The following is a 21,419-nucleotide window of genomic DNA, read 5'->3' as shown; positions in this document are numbered from 1 at the left end:
ACTTACGCTTTCCCCTAATCTTTTTTTAAATGACCTTGAGCAAGCTTAAAAGGTAATTTACTACTTGATTTGAAAACAGAAGATAGAACTTTTCCTCTTAAACCTCACAGGAGTGTTATGATTGGTTAAGTGAAACCTCCAAAGATGGTTGGAAATAAATGTGTCTGGATAGGAGACACTAGTCGCCCCATAATTCTTATAGCATTTAGTAATGAGCCGTTGAGACACACTCAGTTCTTTTTGCCCTGTTTTTTTGAATTATATTTTTTCAAGCCTTACTTCTCACCTGTGCTGAATCAATATGGAATTATTCCTGGAAGCAATTAGGAATCATTGACTTCTACCTCCCTCTCAGAGGACTCACAGTCCCCGGGAATTATTGTACCATGCTGAAACAGATATGACTAGGTTCTATTTATTGCCTCTTAAAGAAGTCATGCAAAATAACTTTAAATAGAGCAGGAAGGAGTCATATTTGGTTAAAGGAAATGTCACAATGCTAATTATACACTAAAACCCATTTTGCTGTTCTGTGGAATTTAGTATGAGGAGTGTTTGCCACAGAAAGCATGTCAAGTACTGAAGTAATAAAACCCAATTTAAAATATCAGCCATATAGCTAGGAAAAGGACATTACCATGGTCAGGCATGTGTACATCTTATAAGTTACACTAAACACTCAGGCTTTATTCAACACACCGTTATCTAAAGAACCTTGTAGGTCCCTATAATTGCTGTCGGTAGCGGGGGCGGGTGGGGGGTGTGAGCATGAAAGCCAAGTAAGATCTTTAAAGAATGACAGGGCAGAGGCAGACATCAGTGTGTCTCAAGTTTGCATAGGAATACAAACCACCTGGATACCTTGCAATGGACAGATTTTCATCTGACTTTAGTCCTAAGGTTTTACATGCCCACCAAGCTTTCAGGTGGTGGTAATGTGCGTATGTCATGGCTATCCATAATTAGAACATCATTTACAGTGGTCTACAGGGTAGAAACAAAATATTTCCAATGATCAGAAAACAAAATGATGAATTCTGGATGTGGAGATCAAGGAGGGTATCAATAAGTTAAATACTGTGTGAAGCATGGTGTCTTGAGCTGGGCACCTTGGTATATGCCAATCCTCAGGAAGCTGTGGCAGAGCACCACAAATTCAAGGCACCTCTATACCATATAACAGATTTAAGACCAGCCTGAGTTACATAATGAGTTCAAGATTAGCCTGGGGCACGTAGTGAGACTGTCCCCAAAAATTTTTAAAGGAAAGAAATGGCTTCTTTAGCAAATAATAGAGGCAAGAGCATTCAGCAGCATGAATTGCATGTGAAAGGATTGTGCATGTATAAATGCTTCAGGGGCCAATCTGTGGGTATGGTTGACAAAAGCCAGGGTGGCAATCTAGGGGCTGAGTCTCCGGAAAGAACCTTAGAGACAGGGTTGGGGCAGATGTGCAGGGCCGGGGCTGTTCTGCCAAACAATCAATGGCAGTGTTTTGTTCTGGGGGTGGTAAGATCTGTGTGTTGGGAGGATGTCTCCAGCAGCAACAAGGATGTGCTGTGAGAAAAGGAAAGATGGTTAGTCATGGGAAGACTTTCCAGAGATGGCAAGATCTCAGATTCAGACACTGGGGAAGGATTTGTAAGGCCCAGAAAATAGTTAAGAAATTAATCTAGAATTGATGGAATTGAGGGTAACGGCCAGTGGGAATGAAAGGAAGGAAAAGCTGAAGATGGCCTTCTGCTTCTGAGTGTGAGGGGAGAGTGCCACACCTTGGATGACATGGATGATGGAAGAGGAAGGGGTGTGTGCTTTTCCTCTCTTTTTTTATAGGAGACCATGAACACGGAGTTGTACTTACCCAGCACAGTGTGTATTACAGAATGCTAATGAAAATATCCTCTGAAACGTGAGGAAATTCCAATGAGAATTTAAAATGCATTAGCAGAGGAACAAGAGCTAAGGCAATGGAGAAATGAATGTAAAAATTAAAGTAAGGACGAAATGGTGCTGCATGTGAAGACCGAAGAAGGACGTGTTAAGAAAGGGCCCTCAATTCCCAAAGACCCATCGTCAGTCTTCCAGTTTCTTAAAGACTACAGGGACTTCTTGTGTGTGGAAGATGCACCAGAGTGCTGACTGATGGCTTTTGTAGCATCCCATTCACAGTGTCCGGGTCTATTGAGACATACATTAATATTACTGGAGAAACTGGGGTTTTCTCTTTATGTTCTTGCTACTGTTAATAAAATAACTTTAAAAATGGACTCAAAGGGAAGCTTGAGAACAGTTTTATTAGAGATTTAGAGAAAAACTGGAGGTGGACAAGCTGGAAAGCTCAGATGCCCAGAGAAGGATGCCTGAGGGGGAAAGGGGAGAGAAGCCCCTGTTGTTTGTAAGTGGTCAGAGGGTGGAAAGGGGTGGGGGGTGGGGAGTAGTTTCAGAGACAGAACGAGGTAGCAGAGGAGAAAATATGCCCAGGCTTTCCTCAGTGTCCAGATGAAATGTTAGGACTCAGAAGAGTGGACAGGCTGCCTGGAAGAGGCTCCGAAGGACTACCTGATTGTGACGGGTCGTGTTATAGCAGCTTGGCACAGGCTGGAGTCATCTGGGAAGAGGGAAGTGCAACTGAAAAATGCGGACATCACATTGGACATTTTTATTGATTAATCATTGATGTGACAAGGCCCAGTTTGCTGTGGGCAGTGCCGCCCCTGTGCCTGTCCCAGGTTGGGTTAAAAAGCAAGTTGAGCAAGTCATTAGGAGCAAGCCTGAAGGCAACATTTCTCCAGAATTCCTGCTTCAGTCCCTGCCTCCAGGTCCCATTCTCTCAATGATGGGCTGTAAGTTGTAAACTGTAATCAACTCTTTCCGTCCCGAGTTGGCGTTGGTGATGGTGTGTATCATAGCAATAGAGAGCAGACAGGGTGCTGCCAGGAGTCCTTCAAGCAGTTGCAAGGGGGAAGACAGTGCACAGAAGGATGCTTATATTACCTCATTAAGGTGATACTTATCTTCTTAGCAAATCATTAGTCTCTCTAGGAGTGGTCTCCGCCCAGTGATTGACAGGGCAAGCCAGATTAACTCTTCAGGGAGGAGAGAATAGTAACTAACATTTTAATCATTGGAGTACATCAGAACAGAATATCTCCACCCAGGACTAGATACAGATTCCATTCTTTTGGTTTTGAGTCTCACTGGCCCCAAATGCACTATATATAGCAGGGTTGTCCCCAATTTATAGAGATCCACCTACCTCTGCCTCCTGAGTGCTGGGATTAAAGGTGTACACTATCATTCTTGATGTAACTCTACCCTTTAAACCAGAAAGAACTACCTTTCCCATAATGAAAAATTTGCATATGAGATTTTTCCACAGAGCTCTGATACACACCCTCAATAGCCACTAAGACTATTGCAACATTCCCTCACGAGTTGAGACTCTAAAATCATGTTGGAGATGGGCTGAAATTGGGAAATAGATATAAGCCATTTCTGTCATCAAAATCTAGAGATCCAGTTCCAAAGATGTTCAGTAGTGTAATTCCAGCCTCACACACAGTGGTGCTCACTTAGGGGAAAAGAGATAGCGATCCTGAACTCCCTTCTGACACCCCTGGTCTCTAGCCTGGTCACTTCCAACGACATTCTCAGCTTCTGGCTAAGGACAAGAATAGACCTGCTGCTTTCATGGCCTCTGCCCTACCTACCCGTCCCACATCTATCTCTCGCCTTCTTCAATAGCACATATAGGATTTCACAGAACTAAAACAATTTCTGCCAAACTTAGCAAAATCATCTTGTTTTCTCTCAGACTTTTAAACAGCGTGAGCTTTAGTTTTTAAAATTTCTTAGGTTTAGAATTTAGTAGAATGTGCCCTTTCTGTTACAAGACCCTATCCAGAATATCACATTCCATTTGATTTCCACTGCCCCTCCCATATTACATTTCGTCATCACATATCCCCAAGCTTCTCTTGGTTGTGAGTCTTTCTCAGAATTTCCTCCCCCACCCCCATTACCTTGACTGTTTTGAGAACAGGTAAGCTCTTTTGAGTTCGCTTTAAGAGAATTTGCTAATCTTTTTCTCAGTATTAGATGGGCTATTTAGTTTGAGAAAGAATGGCCACAGAGAAAATCCATCATCCCATCCTCTCGAGTATGACCAATCAACATGGAGTATTGCTGAGGTGACCGTGCTCAGCTCACTGAGAGCCTTTGTCAGCTTCTCCCGCTGCAAAATCTTGCTCTGCTTTTCCTTTCCATACTGGGCCATTTTGAGAGATATTGCTATATACAATTCCTACTAAAGGTATGCTGTTTGAATGAGATGTTCCCCACAAGTCTTGGGCATTTGAATTCTTGGTCCCCAGTTGGTGACTGTTTGAGGAGGATTAGAAGGTGTGACCTTGCTAGAGGAAGCATATCGCTGGAGTAAGCTTTGAGGTTTCAAAAGAGTTGTGCCTTTTTGAGTAAGCTCTCTTGGCTTCCTGTTTCTGGTTCAAGAGGTGTGCTCTCAGCTGCCGCATTAGACACTGCATTCTGCCTGCTGCTGGGCTTCCTCACAGTTAGAGTGACAGGCTCTTCTCCTCTGGAACTGTAAGGCCAAAATAAATCCTTCCTTCTACAAATTGCCTTGGTCTTGATATTTTACCACAGCAATAGAAAAGTCACTAAGACCAAGATGCAGAGTGATGTTTCTTTGAGGATGTAACAGTCAGGTGACTTACCTGGAATTCTACATGGGAGATTCATCCCCCATCTTCACTTATTTATTAACACATGGATATTTGGGGAAGGGGGCAATCTAATATTATTTTAATTTTATTTGTTTTGTTGTCCTGGATACCAGTGGTTTATGGAGATATTCAGCACTGTTTTTGTTTTGTTTTGTTTTTATTGTTTCATCATTTAGTTTTTGTTTTTAGGCCTTTTAAGAACTTCCTGGGGATTACAGTGCTCTACGCTCATTTTATGTACTTCCTTCCCTAGCCCTAAACCAACCATTTCCCTGTTAACTTGGTCCTTTGTATCAGAGAATGGCATTAGAAACCAGTATCTTGGCAGGATATGTATTTATTTTTTAAAAATTTAGATTGTTGCCATGTTAACTTCTGCTAAAGTATCTTAATCTGGCAAGCATAGTAAATGTCTAAAATTTTGGTAAAGAAGAATTTTCTCTCAGACAGAACTTAGTATGAAAACCACTGAAAGTTTACACGCTCATGCATGCTCAAAGGGATATTAACAAAGGACACATGAAGCACGAACCTAATTAGTTTTTATCAATAAAAATCAGAAGTCAGATATCGGGGTAATAACCTGAAAGATCAGAGAAGCAGAGAAGCAGCCATCCATGACTACGGGGCTACGATCCTACCTCCAACCTGCCTTATTATTTCTTGTCTCTGCCTCCCAAGTGCTGAGATTAAAAGCATGAGCCTCCCAAGTGCTGAGATTAAAGGTGTGACCCACTGCCCAACTTCTATGGTTAACTAGTGGCTAGCTCCACCATCTAAGCTCTAGGCAAGCTTTATTTGTCAGAACACAAACAAAATACCACACAACAAGCACAGACATATTAAAACATTATGGAGGGAACAGAATCAAGCCTTCTGAAGCTACCACTTCTTAAGCAGTTTATTTCCCAGGGGTAAACTCACCTTTTTTGTGTAAAATTTCTACATAGTAGGAATATTTTATTTTGCAAGATGTATTAATAATGTTACTTCCCTGGGCTTATGAAGAATTCTAGGAGCTCAGAACTGTTACAGAAAGTCTCCATGGTCTTCCTCACAGCCTCCCACAGGGTGAATATCTGATGAAGGTTCAGAGCGTCAGGGAGAGAATCCTTTAGAAAGTATGTTCTGAGACACAGAGGTTCCTCATCTGTTCTGAAGAGATATGGCACCAGAGCAAACACCTATGGCCAGACTTCTGGGGTGAAGAACCAGATTGGATTAGATTTCATGATCATATTGTACAATTTGTTGAGGATAACAAGCTCCCATTCAAATGGCTGCCTTAAAATTAATGCTAAATGCTGAAATCTTTAACTCAGAAACAGCTACCAGCATCTACAAAGTCTGAATTGGAGACTGTAAAATGAATAGCTCTTCTCTATAGAATGGCACCAAAATAAAGTTAATTATGAGAGACCTGTTACTGAACTGTAGATAAGTCAGGTTGAGTATGTAGAATAGAGAATTGGTTTATGCAACTTGAGAGATTGGAGAGAAGTTATAGATATTTGAACATAATCAGTCCTGAGATATAATCAAGTCTAGACCCTAATATATTAACAAATTTTAAATGAGCCTCTGAGTGTAATACCATCACCAGGATAGGATAGTTACAGAGAAAGTAAGATTTTGTTATTTAGCAAGAATTTTACAACTTAGTTGTAAAAAGAAGAACAATTTAGAGAGGAGGGTGAATTAGTGTGACATATTATAAAGAGGTAGTGTAAATATTTAAAGGGCAGCCCTCTTGGGCTAGGAATGTCATGCAGTGGTGGAGCACTTGTCTACAAGCGTAGCATACCCAGTTTGACCCCTAGCACAGAATAAAGAAAGGAAACATCTAAACAAAGGGCCAAGAAGAGTGCACAGAGCTGAATTAAATACCTCTAATACCTCACCCTAAAGGAAAACCAACTTTACAAAGTATTCTAGTCATGTTTTTAGGTAATATTATAGCTGAATACTGTGAATGAGTGAATGAGGTTTTGATCTGGTAGCTAAGTACCCTAGACCAGAGATTCTCAGTCTAATGCTGTGACCCTTTAATACAGTTCCTCATGTTGTGGTGACCCTCAACCATATAATCATTTTCATTGCCATTTCATAACTGCAATTTTGCTACTGTTATAAATTGTAATGGAAAATATCTGTATTTTCCTATGGTCTTATGTGACCCTTGTCAAAGGGTTGTTCCACCCCACAAAGAGGTTGTAACCCTGTACCAAGTGTTCTTGTTGGATTTAATAATGATATGGAGAATTATTATAAATTATGAAAGCTTGGCCTTTAGCTTGGGCTTGTTTCCAATTAACCTGCTTCTATCAACCTATGTTCTGCTGCTGGTTTTTATCTTTCCTTAGTACAGCATGTCTGACTTGCTCCAAGTCTGCTGGCAAAATCCCCACATCTAGATTCCTCCTCTTCCTCTCTCTTCCCAGAAATCCCGCCTATCCTTTCCTGTCTAGTTATTGGTCATTCAGCTCTTTATTAAGCCAATCATAAGTCACCTTGGCAAAGACACATCCTCACAGTATACAAAAGTATTAACTCACAACATGAACCACAGGTTGAGAACCGCTGCCCTAGACACTCAGGTTTAAGTCTGCCTTCCAAGCCATAGATTTTAAGTCTGTTTTTCTGAGTGTTCATAGAAGAATTTTCTATATTTAAGGCATTTGGAAGTTGGTTAACTCTGTCTTTCATTTTTTTACTTCTCTTCTTTAATCCATAGTAGCTAAGAACCAAAATACTTATTATTATGTTTTTCAAAAGACCACTGTCTTTCTCAGAATTTTTCCATTTTTAAGATAGCAATTCAGAATGTTGACTTTTTATCCTTTCATTCCCTCCTTTCTTTCTTCCTTCTTTCCTTCCTTCCTTCCATCCTTCCTGCCCACCTGCCTGTCTGTCTTCCTTTTCTTCCTGCTTCTGTATGATGTATGTGGGTGTGGGTACATATGGGTAGGTATGTGTATATATGGATCTCAATGTGTGTTCATGCATGCATTTGGAGGCCAGAGTTCAATGTTAGGTGTCTTACTCAAGACTTTCTACCTTATTTTTTGAAATATGGTCTCTCTCTGAGTCTAGAGCTCACCAATTTGGTTAGACTGGCCCTCTAATTAGCTCTAAGGGTTTGCCTGTGTCTCCTTGCTAAGCCCTTTGGATTATAGGTGTGTGCTGCCTTGCCCGGCTTCTGTGTGGATGTTAGGGAACCAAACAGTGCTTGCTCAATAAGCACTCTATCTACTCAGCCATATCTCTGCCTGGGCCTGTCTTTGATATTCATTTTATTTTATATTTTACTTTACTTTTGCCATACTCGAGACTAAACACAGGAGGTAGGTTGACTTTTGATTGAGTTCTAATTAACTTTTCTACTGCACACGTTCAGTTAACAAATATACAGCATATTTTCTTTACTATTACACTACATAGGGATGAGGCTTGTAATGAAACAGTCTCTGCTCTCCTGAGCTCATATTCAAATAGGGGGAAATGCTGTGAGAGATGACAGATGTCTACAAACTCAGCATTCGGGAGGCCAAGTTCAAAACCCACAAAGGCTGCATAGTAAGATCTTGTCTCAAAAAACCAAATCAATCCAAACCAAACCAAAGCCAACAAACCAACACATAATAACAAATGGATAGAGACAGATAATAAAGGACTACATAACAGGAGGTGGTAAATGTCATGAAGAAAAACAGAGCAGGGATAGATGAAATATCATCTGGGTTTCTGTTGGTTTGGTTTGTTGTTTCCGGTACGTGGAGTTCTATACAAATGACGCTTAGCATGAGTAGCTCTATCTCACAGTGCTCTACCCTCTGGGTTATGTTACTGATTCTGCAGATTTTATCAATGAGGGAAGTTATTTGTGAACCAGGAAACAATTGTTTGCTTTTCATGGCAGCCTGCCTGTGGGAGACGGAAATGTTCTGAAGACAACCTCATTCCTTAGGGTAGATGATTGTTTAAAAAAATGAATAAAATTAACAAATCATTTTTAAAATTGAGATGTCAACTGCTTTCTGAGCAAACTTTGAGAAGGATGTAAACTATACAAAGTGTTTACTTATGTGTGAATTAATAATTGTGAACCTCCCACCTCCTTCTCAAATTGTATGTGACAACTTCACCTCCCACAGCAAATCCTGTGGTGATGTGGTAGTGACCAGTGTAGGCAGCAGCGTGCTAGTTGGGAAGAGGTGCTTGCAGAGTGTTAATGTTTTTGTAATTTTGTGCTGGAGAATGGGACATGCACATCCTGTTTTTTTCTAGAACTTTACCCTATGACCTCTCTATTTAAGACCTTGGCTAGTCTAAGTTATGGGGCTCTGGTTTCATTGTGATGGGAAAAGAATATTAGTCACCTAAAAAAATAGTCTGTGGAACTTTAAGAGATTTATTTTTGAAACTAGGTGGAAGCCAAGTTACTACTTGTAATTTCTGAGTACATGCGTGATTGAGGACTAGTTCCTTTCACGTAGAGATATTTAACTGACTTCAGTCTCCAGCAGCATTGCTAATAATGACCTTAGTGCCCTGTGAGGATCTAGGGTGCCTGATTATACCTGCATCAGTCATTCTTTCCTTCCAGTTCCCAGAGGAAAATAGATGCACTAGGTAGTAACTGAAAAAGACCAAAACTAGATAAGTTTTCTGTTGCTGTTTTGTTTGTTTGTCTTGTGTGTCTGTCTGTCTTTAATTCTAAAGTATGTACAGTCCTTGTTTCTAGCCCACACAGTTGTCAGACATATTACAGAAATGAATAGGCACATGATGTCAGAAGCTAGGTTTCTCTGTTGCTTCCCAGTTGTTTGAGGGGCTACTGATGTCAAGAACATGGATTTGGACCTAGAATTCCCGCACTCAATTCCATTCACTAGATGGAAGATGTCGGGCAAATTACCTAGTTCTTCTGTGCTTCTCAGAGCACCCAGAGCCAGTGTGGAGTCCTGGGTGAAAAATTAATTAATACAAATACTCGGAGCATTAGAGTATTTAAGAATTCCTAGCTGTTGGGGCTGAAGAGATGGCTCAGCAGTTAGGATGCTTGCTTCTCATGTAGAGAACTAGAGTTTGGTTCCCAGAACCCATGTTGGACAGTGTACAAAGAGCTGTAACTCTAGCTCCTAGGGATCCCATGCCCTCTTCTGGCATTTTAGGGAATCTGCACACACAGACACAGACACAGACACAGACACACACACAGACACAGACACACACACACACACACACACACACACACACACACACGGGCAGGGGAGAGAGAGAGGGAGAGAGAAATAATAATAATAACAATAATAATAATAATAATAATAATAATAATAATAATATAATAATAAAATGAATCTTAGAAGAATGTTTAGCTGTTTGTATCCTTATTTATTACTGCCTTTCTTAGCTACTTTTCTGTTGCTGTGATAAAATGCCATAACCAAGAGAACTTATGAAAGAGATTATTTAACATGGCTTACTATTTCAGAGTGCTGGAGTCTATAGTGCAAGAGTAAGAACATGGTGGTGGGAACAGCAGAGAGCTCACATCTTGAGACACAACTATGAGGCAGAGAGAGAACACACTGGGAATGGCACAAGTCTTTTGAAACCTCAAAGCCTGCCCACCGTGAAACACCTCCATCAACAAGGACCCCTAATCCTTCCCCAAAAGTTACACCAACTGGGAACTACATATTTAAACACAGGAGCTTATGAGGGCCATTCTCATTGAAACCACCATACTACCTTAACTTATATATTCGTTGTGGATTTGAAAATTCCAATTTAGTATTCTAAACCACATAGTATCTACTGTTTCTTCAGGCTAACAACTCAAGGAACCATCGAATTCACCAAGGACTTCCTTGCCTCCTTTTTATTTTAACTTGAACCTACATTTGACTTCTCAGTTCTCCTCTCTAGATATGGAAGAAACATACAAAGAAAGACAACTGAAAGGGTTGCAATGTGTGCCTGTTGCCTAAAGAGAGTCTACACTAGGCCAGTTAACACTGTAAAGCAGCCCCCAGGTGGGCACATGTGCAGAATCAAAAGTGAGGCTGTGAGAAGTGATTGGTCAGCCCAAGAAGGAGTGACTTGTGAGCAAGCTCAGCACCCAGCCTCAAGGAAAGAGACACAACTAAGAAGACAGCCATAGATCTCTCGGTGTTTCCAGGCTCCGGGAGGAAGAAAGACCAAGGTCAAACTTGATTCCTTATCAACTTTTAATACAGCCAATAAAATGCAGTTGGAGTTAGAGGAGGCATTCTCATCCTTATGGAGATTCAGAGATCTCTCTACCACCAAGCTGACCACATATCAATTTCCCTGAGACCTTTCAACAAAACCAGCTTAGCTAAGGAACATATTTAATTCATTAAAAGTTAAAACATGAAAATAATTTTGTCAAATGACTGATGAATGCAATATGAACACACCAGTAGTTCACAGCAGGACTAACACCACTGAGGCTAGATGCAGAGGAAGGCGGCCTAAGGGCCATGTGGAGAACTCCTGGGCACCTCCCTGAAGTCTTTGATGCCTTGCAAGATGTAGACCTAGTGTTACTAGGGTTCCCAAAAGTGGCTGGTTGTTCAAAATCTGGTTTTTAAAGTGTGATTCTGCTGACATTTGCCTTTGGCAAGTATCTACCTCCTGTCCTGGCCAAACACAATACATTCAAAGGCTGGACTTACCCCCATGCCTCCCAATTGTGAGCTCTGCTGTGGATTGCTATGCCAGTGTCTACTAGTAGCTTATACTGTCCTCTAGTGGATGGTGGTCCCCAAGGTCCCCAAATACTACACTAGTTTGATATTTTACTAAGGTCTAAATTTGTCCCTGAAATGCTCCAAAGCTAATTTGGAAAAGTGGTGTACTTAGCTAGTAAATAAATATCCTTTGCTCTATAGTCAAAGTTTCTGTTTTTCAACATGGCTCTTGAGTATCTGTGGCCAAATTTGAATAAGTATTGTCTTCTGAAACAAATAAAGCTTTGCTTGGAAAAGTTGGGAAGGGTAGTAAGAAGCCAGAGAAAGAAATGTAGGGAAAGTGAAACTATTATGAAATATTTAACCTATAGAGGTTTGGAAGGTTGGCATAGAATTCAGCTAAAGAAAGGAATTTTGAACAAAAACAATCAGTGCTATTTAGACTTTGGTAGCAAAAATTGGGGAAGAAGCACATGAAGACATCTCTTGGAACTCCTGTTACATTTTACTTCATTTAAAAAGAACATTGAAAGGCTATGGGCCTTGTTTGAATTATTAATTTTTAAGTTAAATATTAATTGAATATTTTTGAGAGATGAAGGGTCACCTTACAAATGCCAAGAGACTATGTGGTATTTTATAAGTTATCCTTGAGTCTTTTTAATGTTTTAGATTTCTCAGATAGATTGCTAAGGGTACTTACTGCCTGGTTTTGTTTTTTTTTTTTCTTTCTATTTTCTTTCTTATACCCAGGGCAAAGTTCTGCTCATTGAAAGTTCTTAATGAATTCCTTTGAATTATTTAAATGTGTTTCTCAATTTTAAATGTTTATAACTGAAATGTGTGTTTCTTTCTACCAACTCTAGACGTTGTGTGTGTGCTTTCCAAAGCGAAAGGACACACACCTCAGAGGAATTCAAAATACACTCTGGTTTTAAGAACCAAACAATGTAGTTCTTAATTTGAAATCCCTCTCTCTTTGCAAATCCTTATCTTCTTAAAATATTTATTTGGGGATCTTATGACAGGAGACTTTTTTTTTCTAGGGTTTCACTATTTCCTGAACTAGACCTGACATGAAATAAAAACACATTGTATTTCTCTTTGAATTCAAATCAAAAGATGTTGGCTGACAAAACTCACTGCCTGTTCAAAATGCAGGATTGGAAGCATTGCACTGGATTTGGTTTTAGCTCCAGGAATGGGTCTGAAATTGCCTTCAGGGTGAGAGTACATACAGACAGCGTCCCCATCTCCCAAGCCTGAGGCCTGCTTGTTATTGCATGGATGGGATCCTGTGTTCCAGCTCATCTGCTGAACTCACCGCTGCCCCTTTGAACTGCTCTGCTGCCTCTTAGTATCTTCATGAACAAGCCCACAGCACAGTTGAGAGCTTGACTTCAGTTGTTTAGATCTTGTTGTTTGCCAAGAACTCTTTCCTTCTGGCAACAAGATGGCCCAAACCGTAAAACACAGTGCAGACTGCACAGAGCTTGTCAAGTGGAAAGTACTTGGTTGGCAAAGAGTGAAATTTCACTACTAATTATAGATTCTTCTCCCTTATTAGTTCTTTCATTGGTTCGTCTCGTCTTTGGAAGCATTATGTTTCTACATGAGAAATTCTCCTGGGGAGGGGGGGGCATGAAAAGTGAGGTCTCTAAACAAGCTAGTGACCTTCCTGAGCTTTTTAGAAGCCATCATGGATGACAAAGGAGACAAATGGTGGCATCTGTATTTGTCTCAGGATTTACAAAGGAGACAATGTGCACAGGAAAAAAAAACATTTTTTTTTTGAGCTGAGGATCGAACCCAGGGCTCTACCACTGAGCTAAATCTCCAACCCCAGAAAATATTTTTAAAGCCAATTTTCCAAACAAAAAGATGGGAAAATTTCTTAAGCTCTGTTAGTGTGTTTATTGTGTCCCACTCCACCTTGACTATCTGGAGGATGTACTTGTTTTGTTATTACCTATATCATTAACAATTAATTTTTTGTCTGTCTGTTTGTTTTCCTCTGAGAGGTGATGCATTTACTATTGGTGGGGCTCCAGGAGTCCATTCGGCAGCAAGAGAGAGGAGGGATTGTATGAGCAAGAGATGTTGACCATGGTTGGAGGAAGCAAATATTCAGGGACAAATATTCAACAAATATTTTTAAAGTGCCAATTCCATTTAAAGCATGTTAACTTTAAAAAAAAAGATGGAAGAAAGGAACAAATGAATGGGCTGGAGAAATGGCTCAATGATAAGAACATTTAACATGCAGGTGACAGGACCTGAGTTCTGATGCGCCCAGCACCCGTACTCTCTAATGAAAAGGAAATGGGAGGTGGCCGCTCATGCTTGTAAAAACTGTGTTGTGTTGGAAGAGACAGGAGGACCAATGGATCTTTCAGGCTATGAGTGTATCTCCAGGTTGAGTGCAAGACCTTGCCTTGAAGGAATAAGATGGAATGGGATGGAGTAGGAAACACACACACACACACACACACACACACACACACACACACACACACACACACACACACACACACACACACACACACACACACACACGTACATATGCCATACACATATATATCACATAAATACACATAGAGAAGAATAAATGAAAATCAACTCATATATACCCATGACTGATAACCTGTGAGCCAGAATTCACTCTTCTAAGTTGACAAGTTATTGTACCAGGCTTGTATGACTTATTGGCTAAGGATTTTGTCCTTGGTAAAAGCTGATACATTAGTTGCTTCAGTTCACGTCATGTTCTGAGTTTTCAACTCCACTCCAGGATCTGTAACTAGACCACAGATTCATTTTTCATGAAATCTTTGAAATGTTTATTAATTTTACTTTCTGCCTAGCATATTCCTTTTTGTAAGAAGTCTTATGAACTTTTTTTAAAAGACCAAGATATTTTATATATATTCTAACTTTAGTTTTCAAAAGAATTTTGTAGATATTCATATTCCATACCTGAATTTTCTCTAATTACAATGCTAAACCAAGATGCCAACTAAGCTTTTGAATTAGGCAAAGTTGAACGTTAGTATTTTTCTATAAACGGTGTAACTTGTGTTTTAGCGTTTGAGTAAATTGCATTCCTTACTGGAAGGAGCTAAATGTTGTTAATGTTTTTAGGTGATTTGAACTCCTGGGATCTGTTCATTTGCCTGCCTTCCAGGGAAGCTGGTGGGAAACCCTGTTTGCCCAGAGAGCACATGTGTCAGCTAAGTCTACATCAGAAGGTAAGTACTGTCAAAGTATAAACACAGTTTATCAAGTCTAGGGATAATATTAAAGGTGAAAGGTTTTGGGTCCATATATTGTTGTTTTTTAATTCTTGAGAACTTGGAACCACTGTAGGTTTGACAAAAGTTCCAAAAAGAGTTAGTTAGCTTTCTGCCACTGTAACAGAATGGCTAGGACAAAGCAGCACATAATTTGGAAAGATTGGCCTTGCACTCACACTTTCAGAGTTCAAGGCCATGGTCATTGGCCTTGCTGACTTTGTGCTTGTTCTGAGGCCATAATCATGAAGTGGGGTATGTAGTAAAGGAAAGTGTTCACCTCATGGTATCCAGGAAGCAAGGACACCAAGGAAGGAAACGACCAGGGTCCCAGTATCTCCTTCAACAGCTTGTTCCCAATGGTCTCATTTTCTCTAGTGAAGCCACACTTCCAAAAGATTTCACCAGGTCCCAATAACAAACAAGTCAGTGGCTAAGCTTTTGCCCTATGAATCTCTGGGGGATGTTGAAGATATGACAGGTAATACCATATCTCATTATTCAACTTACAATTAGAACCAGATTTTGCTTTTGTTTTTAATATAATTTTCCCCAACTTGAACTCTTATAGACTTTTATAACTCCATAAAACACTAACTTCACTTAGAATTATGTAGCTTATTGAATGCTGCTCATCCTCACTTCATTGATTCATAGCAGAAAAATATTTTCTATATCATTGTACTGACTTTTTCAAACTTAGCATGTCCTAGTCAGCTTCAGTTGCCATGGTGAACCAGCCTAGAGTCATCTAAGAGGAAAGCCTTGAGTGAAGAATTGTCTGGGTCAAATTGGCCTCTGTGCATGTCTGCAAGGGATTACTTTGAATATTAATTTATATAGGCAGTCCTAGCCCTCTAGGCTACAGGTTGCAGGATCACTAGGCAGCTGGTCATGAGCTGTATTAGAAAGCTAGCTGAGCATAAGCCAATGAGCTTGCCAGAGAGTGAACCAGTGAGAAGCATCATTATTCCATGGTCTCTGCTTCAAGCTCCTGCCCTGCTTGAGTTCCCACCCTGATATCCCTCAGGAAGTGACCTGGAAGTGTAAGCTGAAATAAACACTTCCTCCCAAGGTTGCTTTTGGTTGCAGTGTTTTATCACAGCACTGGAAACAAAACTAGAACGTCAAATTGAATTGCAAAAAAATATATATATATATATACTTTCTCAACCTAAAATCGAAATTCTGTATTTACAGTCTGCACCGTGTGGATGTTTATAAGTGGTGAGGGAGTGAAAACTTATCCAACATGCTAGTCCTTACAGTAGACAAGTTACTACTGTTGATGCTCCTAACAAGTCTGGGAGGACAGCGCCAAAACCAAGTTGGTCTTTATCTCCTAGGTGAAGTTGCAGTAGCCAACCCCAGTGGCACAACAGCAAGGGAAGTCTAAACAGTTTCCTTTTTCTTCTAATTCTTTTCTGTAACGATTTACTTCTTTCCCTTTAGGCTGAGCACATTCTTTTGGGTTTTGTTGTTGTTGTTGTTGTTCCTTAGATTTTTGTTTTTACAAAGCCAAGGCTTGGCCTTGAACTCGCTATATGTAGTCTAGGCTTGGTCTAGAACTTGTAAAAGTCTTCCTGTTCCAGCACACACACACACACACACACACACACACACACACACACACACACACTCCTGCCCCAGTGTTGAGACCTTTGTATATCTGTAATCATTTCTTCTCTTCATCCTTCTTCCTCTTCCTACTTCTTTCTTTTTCTTCTTCTTCTTCTTCTTCTTCTTCTTCTTCTTCTTCTTCTTCTTCTTCTTCTTCTTCTTCTTCTTCTTCTCCTCCTCCTCCTCCTCCTCCTCCTCCTCCTCCTCCTCCTCCTCCTTCTTCTTCTTCACCACCTTCTCTCCCCTCCTCTTCCCCTCTCTTTTTTTCTTTTCTTTCACCAGCCTGGGGCCTCTACCTGTAACAACAGCCATCCCATGTCTGTTTTCATATTTTCTCAGCCTATGCTTTATAATACTACTACCCAAATTTCAACTACCATTTGTAGTTAACAATTCTCAAGTTTGCACCTAACCTTCAGAACACTCTCGGGGCTTTAGGCTCTCACATGCCTGTCCACCTGTCTTGGATGCCCCACAGAAGACTCAAACTCAAGCTCCATAGCCATATCCAGTCAGATGTAAGTATGATCAACTACTCATTCACCTCTTAGATTAAAGATTGGCCTTCATCCTCAAGCCCTCCCTCTTCCTTCGTATTTACAATGTACTCTAGTGTTAAAGCATATAACCCCTGTTTTAGTCTGCAACGCTGTGTCTCAGCATCAGCATCCTCAAAGAGTAAACTGCAGAGAAACTAACAAAAGAACCAACAGAAGATTGGACAGAGTGGAAGAAACACTAACAAGAAAAAGATGGCGGCACCCCTGGAAACTAGCAAGGGCCCAAGATTTTACCACTCCTGGTCACAAGAGAGGCATACAGAAGGAAGGACGAGGCCCCGAGCTACTGAGAGCAGGAGCCAAGACATCCACTTGGCGGGGGTTGTTGCTAACTGAATAGGAAGTAGCGTACCCTACCACAGGCCAGCAAAGAGGATAAGAAAGGAAACTGCTCTCTTCCAGCCCTCCAGTTCCTCTTCAGTTGCTCCCATTGGTCCAACACAGCAGTTAATCAAGAAGCAAGAATATCTGTGAGGCCATCCATAAAAATTAGCCTGCTGGGAACAGCAGGAGGGGTGGTCTGGTGAACAGAACAGTGAGTACTTAACACAATTAGCCATCAGATGTTCTCTGGGCCCAGAGCCTGCCCACCAGGACCCTTCCCTTCCCTCCATGTAGCTCCAGTATAATACCAAATGATAACCAAATTATCTTTCGCTAAACGCCTATGCTTGGCTTTGTCACATTCTTTTCTCCTGGTTTTTGTGATATCCCTTTCTCCTCCTCCCTCCTCCTCCTCCTTCCTTCTCCTGCCCCCTCCTCCTTCCTCCCACTTCTCCTCCTTCTTTTTCTCCCTTCCTGGAATGCTCTTTCTCAATCCTCTCAATCTCTATGATTTTCAATAAGGAGGGGCTTTGACAATATCTAGAGACATTTTTGTCTTGTCACAACCAGGAGAAAAATGTGCTGTGATCACCTATTGGTGAAAACCAAGGATGCTGCTAAGTGCTGCGTAATGTTCACAACTAAGAGTAATGATGCCCAATATGCTGATAGTGTCAACGCTGAGAAACCCTAAGGTAGCCAGACCCAAGGTCTTTCATGACAAACTCCTGCTCTGTCACACATCACCTAAAGGATCTCAGTCACATCTAATCTTTGTAGCCTTTGGTGTCTTTTACTAAATTATAAAGGTGTTAGACACCAGCTTTACATTCTCATGAAAGTCACAGGAAACTTTGTAATGAGGCAGAACCAAGAAGAATAGCAGAGATGCTATGTGTGGGGTGGGGGGAGGTAGTTACAAAGTGCCCTGTCTAGTATGCTGAGATTACATCTCCATATTTTTAAATTTCAAGAATAGTTTCAGGCATACAGAAAATTATGGAATCAGTATAGCATTTCCCCATGTACCCTTACTCACCTTGCTCTAAGCTTAGCAAAAACAATCATGATGAGTTTATCAAGAACAATAATTTAGCATCAGTTCAAACTGTTCATAGAATTACCAGCAATGCTTAGATTTTTTTTTAAACAAGTCATTTCTGTGTTCCAGGACTAATACCCTTCTTAGATGCCGTTTCAACCTGTCTCTGTTCTCTCCCAGTCTGGGTGTTTCTCAGTCTTTTTTCCCTTAATGGAACAGACATTTCTTAAGAAAATTGGTTCAGGATTTAGTAGAAGGTGCCTAGGTTGGATTTATGTGACGTTTTCTCACAAAATTATGGAGGTTTTGAAAGAATGCCACTGTGGTTTTTTGAATGACGATGGCCTACAAGGGCTCATACATTTGAATACTTGGCTCCTTGGTGTAACTGCTTGAGAAAGATCAAGAGGAGTGACTATGTTGGGGGAAGTACATCACTGTGGGCAGGCTCCGAGGTTTCAAAAGCCCACTGTAGGTCTAGTCTCACTCTTCCTGACAGTGGGAATCAGTGTATACGCTCTCACCTAGTGCTCCAGCCCCATGCCTGCCTACCTGCTGCCATGCTCTCTACCACAACGATCATGAACTGACCTTCCAAAGCTGTAAGCCCCCAATAAACTCTTTCTTTTATAAAATCCTTGGCTGTGCGGTTTTGTGAGAGCAATTGAAAAGTAACTGAGTCAGCCACAGAAGAGATTTTCTGTGGCTTTAAGTGTCAGGACACATGTGACACTCCTCGGTCTTGGCATTGGCATAGATAGGATCTGCTGCCTCTCTCCACTGTGGAACTCCTCCTCCTCCTCCTCCTTTTGCTTTGTAAATATTTGGGGTGGGATATTTTGACACCATGCAAATATCTTGCTTTTCTGCAAACTTTGGGCCACCAATTTTAATATCTAGACATGGTTTTATCAGTTATCAATATTATCCATTTTTAATGGTGACTTTCTGTAAGCGAACTCCAAGTTAAATGCTTTCTTTCATAAGCTAGCTTCATCACAGTCTCTTTACAGCAATAGGAAAATTGCTATAATTATTATTTGTGAATCTTCTATAAGAAGATATATTTCTATCAGTGTGTAATGTCTGAGGTCCTTTTATTTAAAAACTAAAGTCTTATATAGGATGTATTTTTTGTGTGTGTGGGGCCTGGATGGTTATTTTTACACTAAATGTAGACTAATGCCATTCATCAGGTTGGAGGCCACCACCTCCTGAGGTCCTTTCCTCACTGAATGTGTTGTCTCATTTTTGACTTTTTCAACACATTCGTTCATCTGTTTGTGCATTTACTATCTCATCTGTCTCTTCGTCATTTCTACAGTCACTTACTGAACATCTGTACTGAGCCCTGTGTAGGCATTGAGTATATACAAATTAGCAAAACAGACATAAATCCTTGTTCTTGGGAGATTAGACCCTTAGCAGAAGACAGGTAAAGGAAAGATCCTAGTGAAAGACCGTGTCAGATGAAAAAAAGAACCAAGGGAAAAATAGAGAAAAAAAATAGCCATTGAACTTTAGACAAGTAGGGGTGGGTTCCATCAAGAAAGTGACATTGAGCTGGGCGTGGCAGCTCACACCTTTGATCATTGCACTTAGGAGGCAGAGGCAGAAAAATCTTTGAGTTAGAAGCTACCCTGGTCTACAGAGTGAATTCCAGGAGAGCCAGGACTACACAGAGTAATCCCATCTCAACCCTGCCAGAAGACCCTGAGGTCCTGGTGCCGGTGGCTTGGATAAAAATTGCAAACACACACAAAAGGAGAAATCGGCATCGGGTAAAAGGAGATTGTCTTGCTGTTGTTTTGTTTTTTATTGTTTTCAGTTTGTTTAATGTGTGTGGGTGTCCTAGCAATTTTCCTATTGCTGTAAAGAGACACTGTGATGAAGCTAGCTTATGAAAGAAATCATTTAACTTGGAGTTCGCTTACAGTTTTAAAGGGTGAGCCCATCAGTGAGCATCATGGCAGAGAGCAAGGCATCAGACAGGCAGGCATGGTGCTGGAGCAGTAGCAGAGAGCTTCCATCTGATCTAAGAGTTGAAGGCAGGGAGAGTGAGACTAGGCCTGGAGTCGGTTTTTGAAACATCCAAGTCAGTAACACACCTCCTCCAACAAGACACATATCCTAATAATTCCCCAAACAGTCCACTGATGAGGGAACAAATGTATTCACTCAAATATATGAGCCTATGGGAGTCCTTCTCATTCAAACCACCACATTTGTGTCTGCCTGCATGAATGTCTGTGTACCATGTGTATGCAGTACCTGCAGAGGCAAGAAGAGGGAGCCAGATCCTTTAGGATTGGAGTTACAGAACCAACATGTAGATGCCAGGAATTGTACCTGGGTCCTCTGGAAGAGCGGCCAGTTCCTCCAGCAGCTGAGCCCTCTCTCCAGCCTGCCTTGTATGCATTAAGAACACAAGGATTCCCATATGACAGGAAGGAAGTTAGTGCAGCAGCAGCAGAGGTGGGGGGGACTTCTGTGTGGTGTCATGGGGACCCGATTAGGACCACAGATTTCCTTCCTGCTGAAGTGGGGCACTGATGGAAGTTTTCGAGTAGAGGAAGAACAGAAGTCCCATTGCAGTTCTACAGGTTTTGCTCTGGCAATTGTATTGAAATAAGGACTTCAGAAGCAACGATCAAAGAAAGCAAGGCAGTTATTGAAAGGATTCAGCCAGATGAGGGTGAATCGGACTAGGTGGGTGGCAGTGGGGCTGGGGAGATGTAAACAGGAGATTCAGTGGTGATGGGATGAGAGCTAACAGTAGTTAACACTTCTGAGGCTTCACTCTACACCCACCATCATTCGGAGCGCTTCCATATGTCTTGGTGCACTGTCTTTACAGCAGCGGGAACAGGGGCAGAGATATAGATAGATAGATAGATAGATAGATAGATAGATAGATAGATAGATGATAGATAGATAGATAGATAGATGACAGACAGATGATAGATAGATAGATAGATAGATAGATAGATAGATGATAGACAGACAGATGATAGGTAGATAGATAGATAGATAGATAGATAGATAGATAGATAGATGATAGACAGACAGATGATAGACAGACAGATGATAGGTAGATAGATAGATGATAGACAGACAGATGATAG

At 40.9% G+C, this 21,419-nt stretch overlaps 1 protein-coding gene across 1 annotated transcript in view; it reads left to right on the top strand.

Annotated features, from left to right (window-relative positions):
- Nucleotides 1–21,419, top strand: part of Cped1 (cadherin like and PC-esterase domain containing 1) — a 271,465-nt gene that overhangs the window by 47,967 nt on the left and 202,079 nt on the right. The window contains exon 3 of the mRNA XM_036181508.1: nucleotides 14,600–14,706. Coding sequence (XP_036037401.1) covers nucleotides 14,600–14,706 — 107 coding nt within the window. The remainder of the gene's footprint in view (nucleotides 1–14,599; nucleotides 14,707–21,419) is intronic.

This window comes from Onychomys torridus, chromosome 3 (genome assembly GCF_903995425.1).
Source record: "Onychomys torridus chromosome 3, mOncTor1.1, whole genome shotgun sequence".
In the NCBI taxonomy this organism is placed as follows: Eukaryota; Metazoa; Chordata; class Mammalia; order Rodentia; family Cricetidae; genus Onychomys; species Onychomys torridus.
Note: the sequence above shows the minus strand (reverse complement) of the source record. Positions and strands in the feature narration are given on the sequence as shown.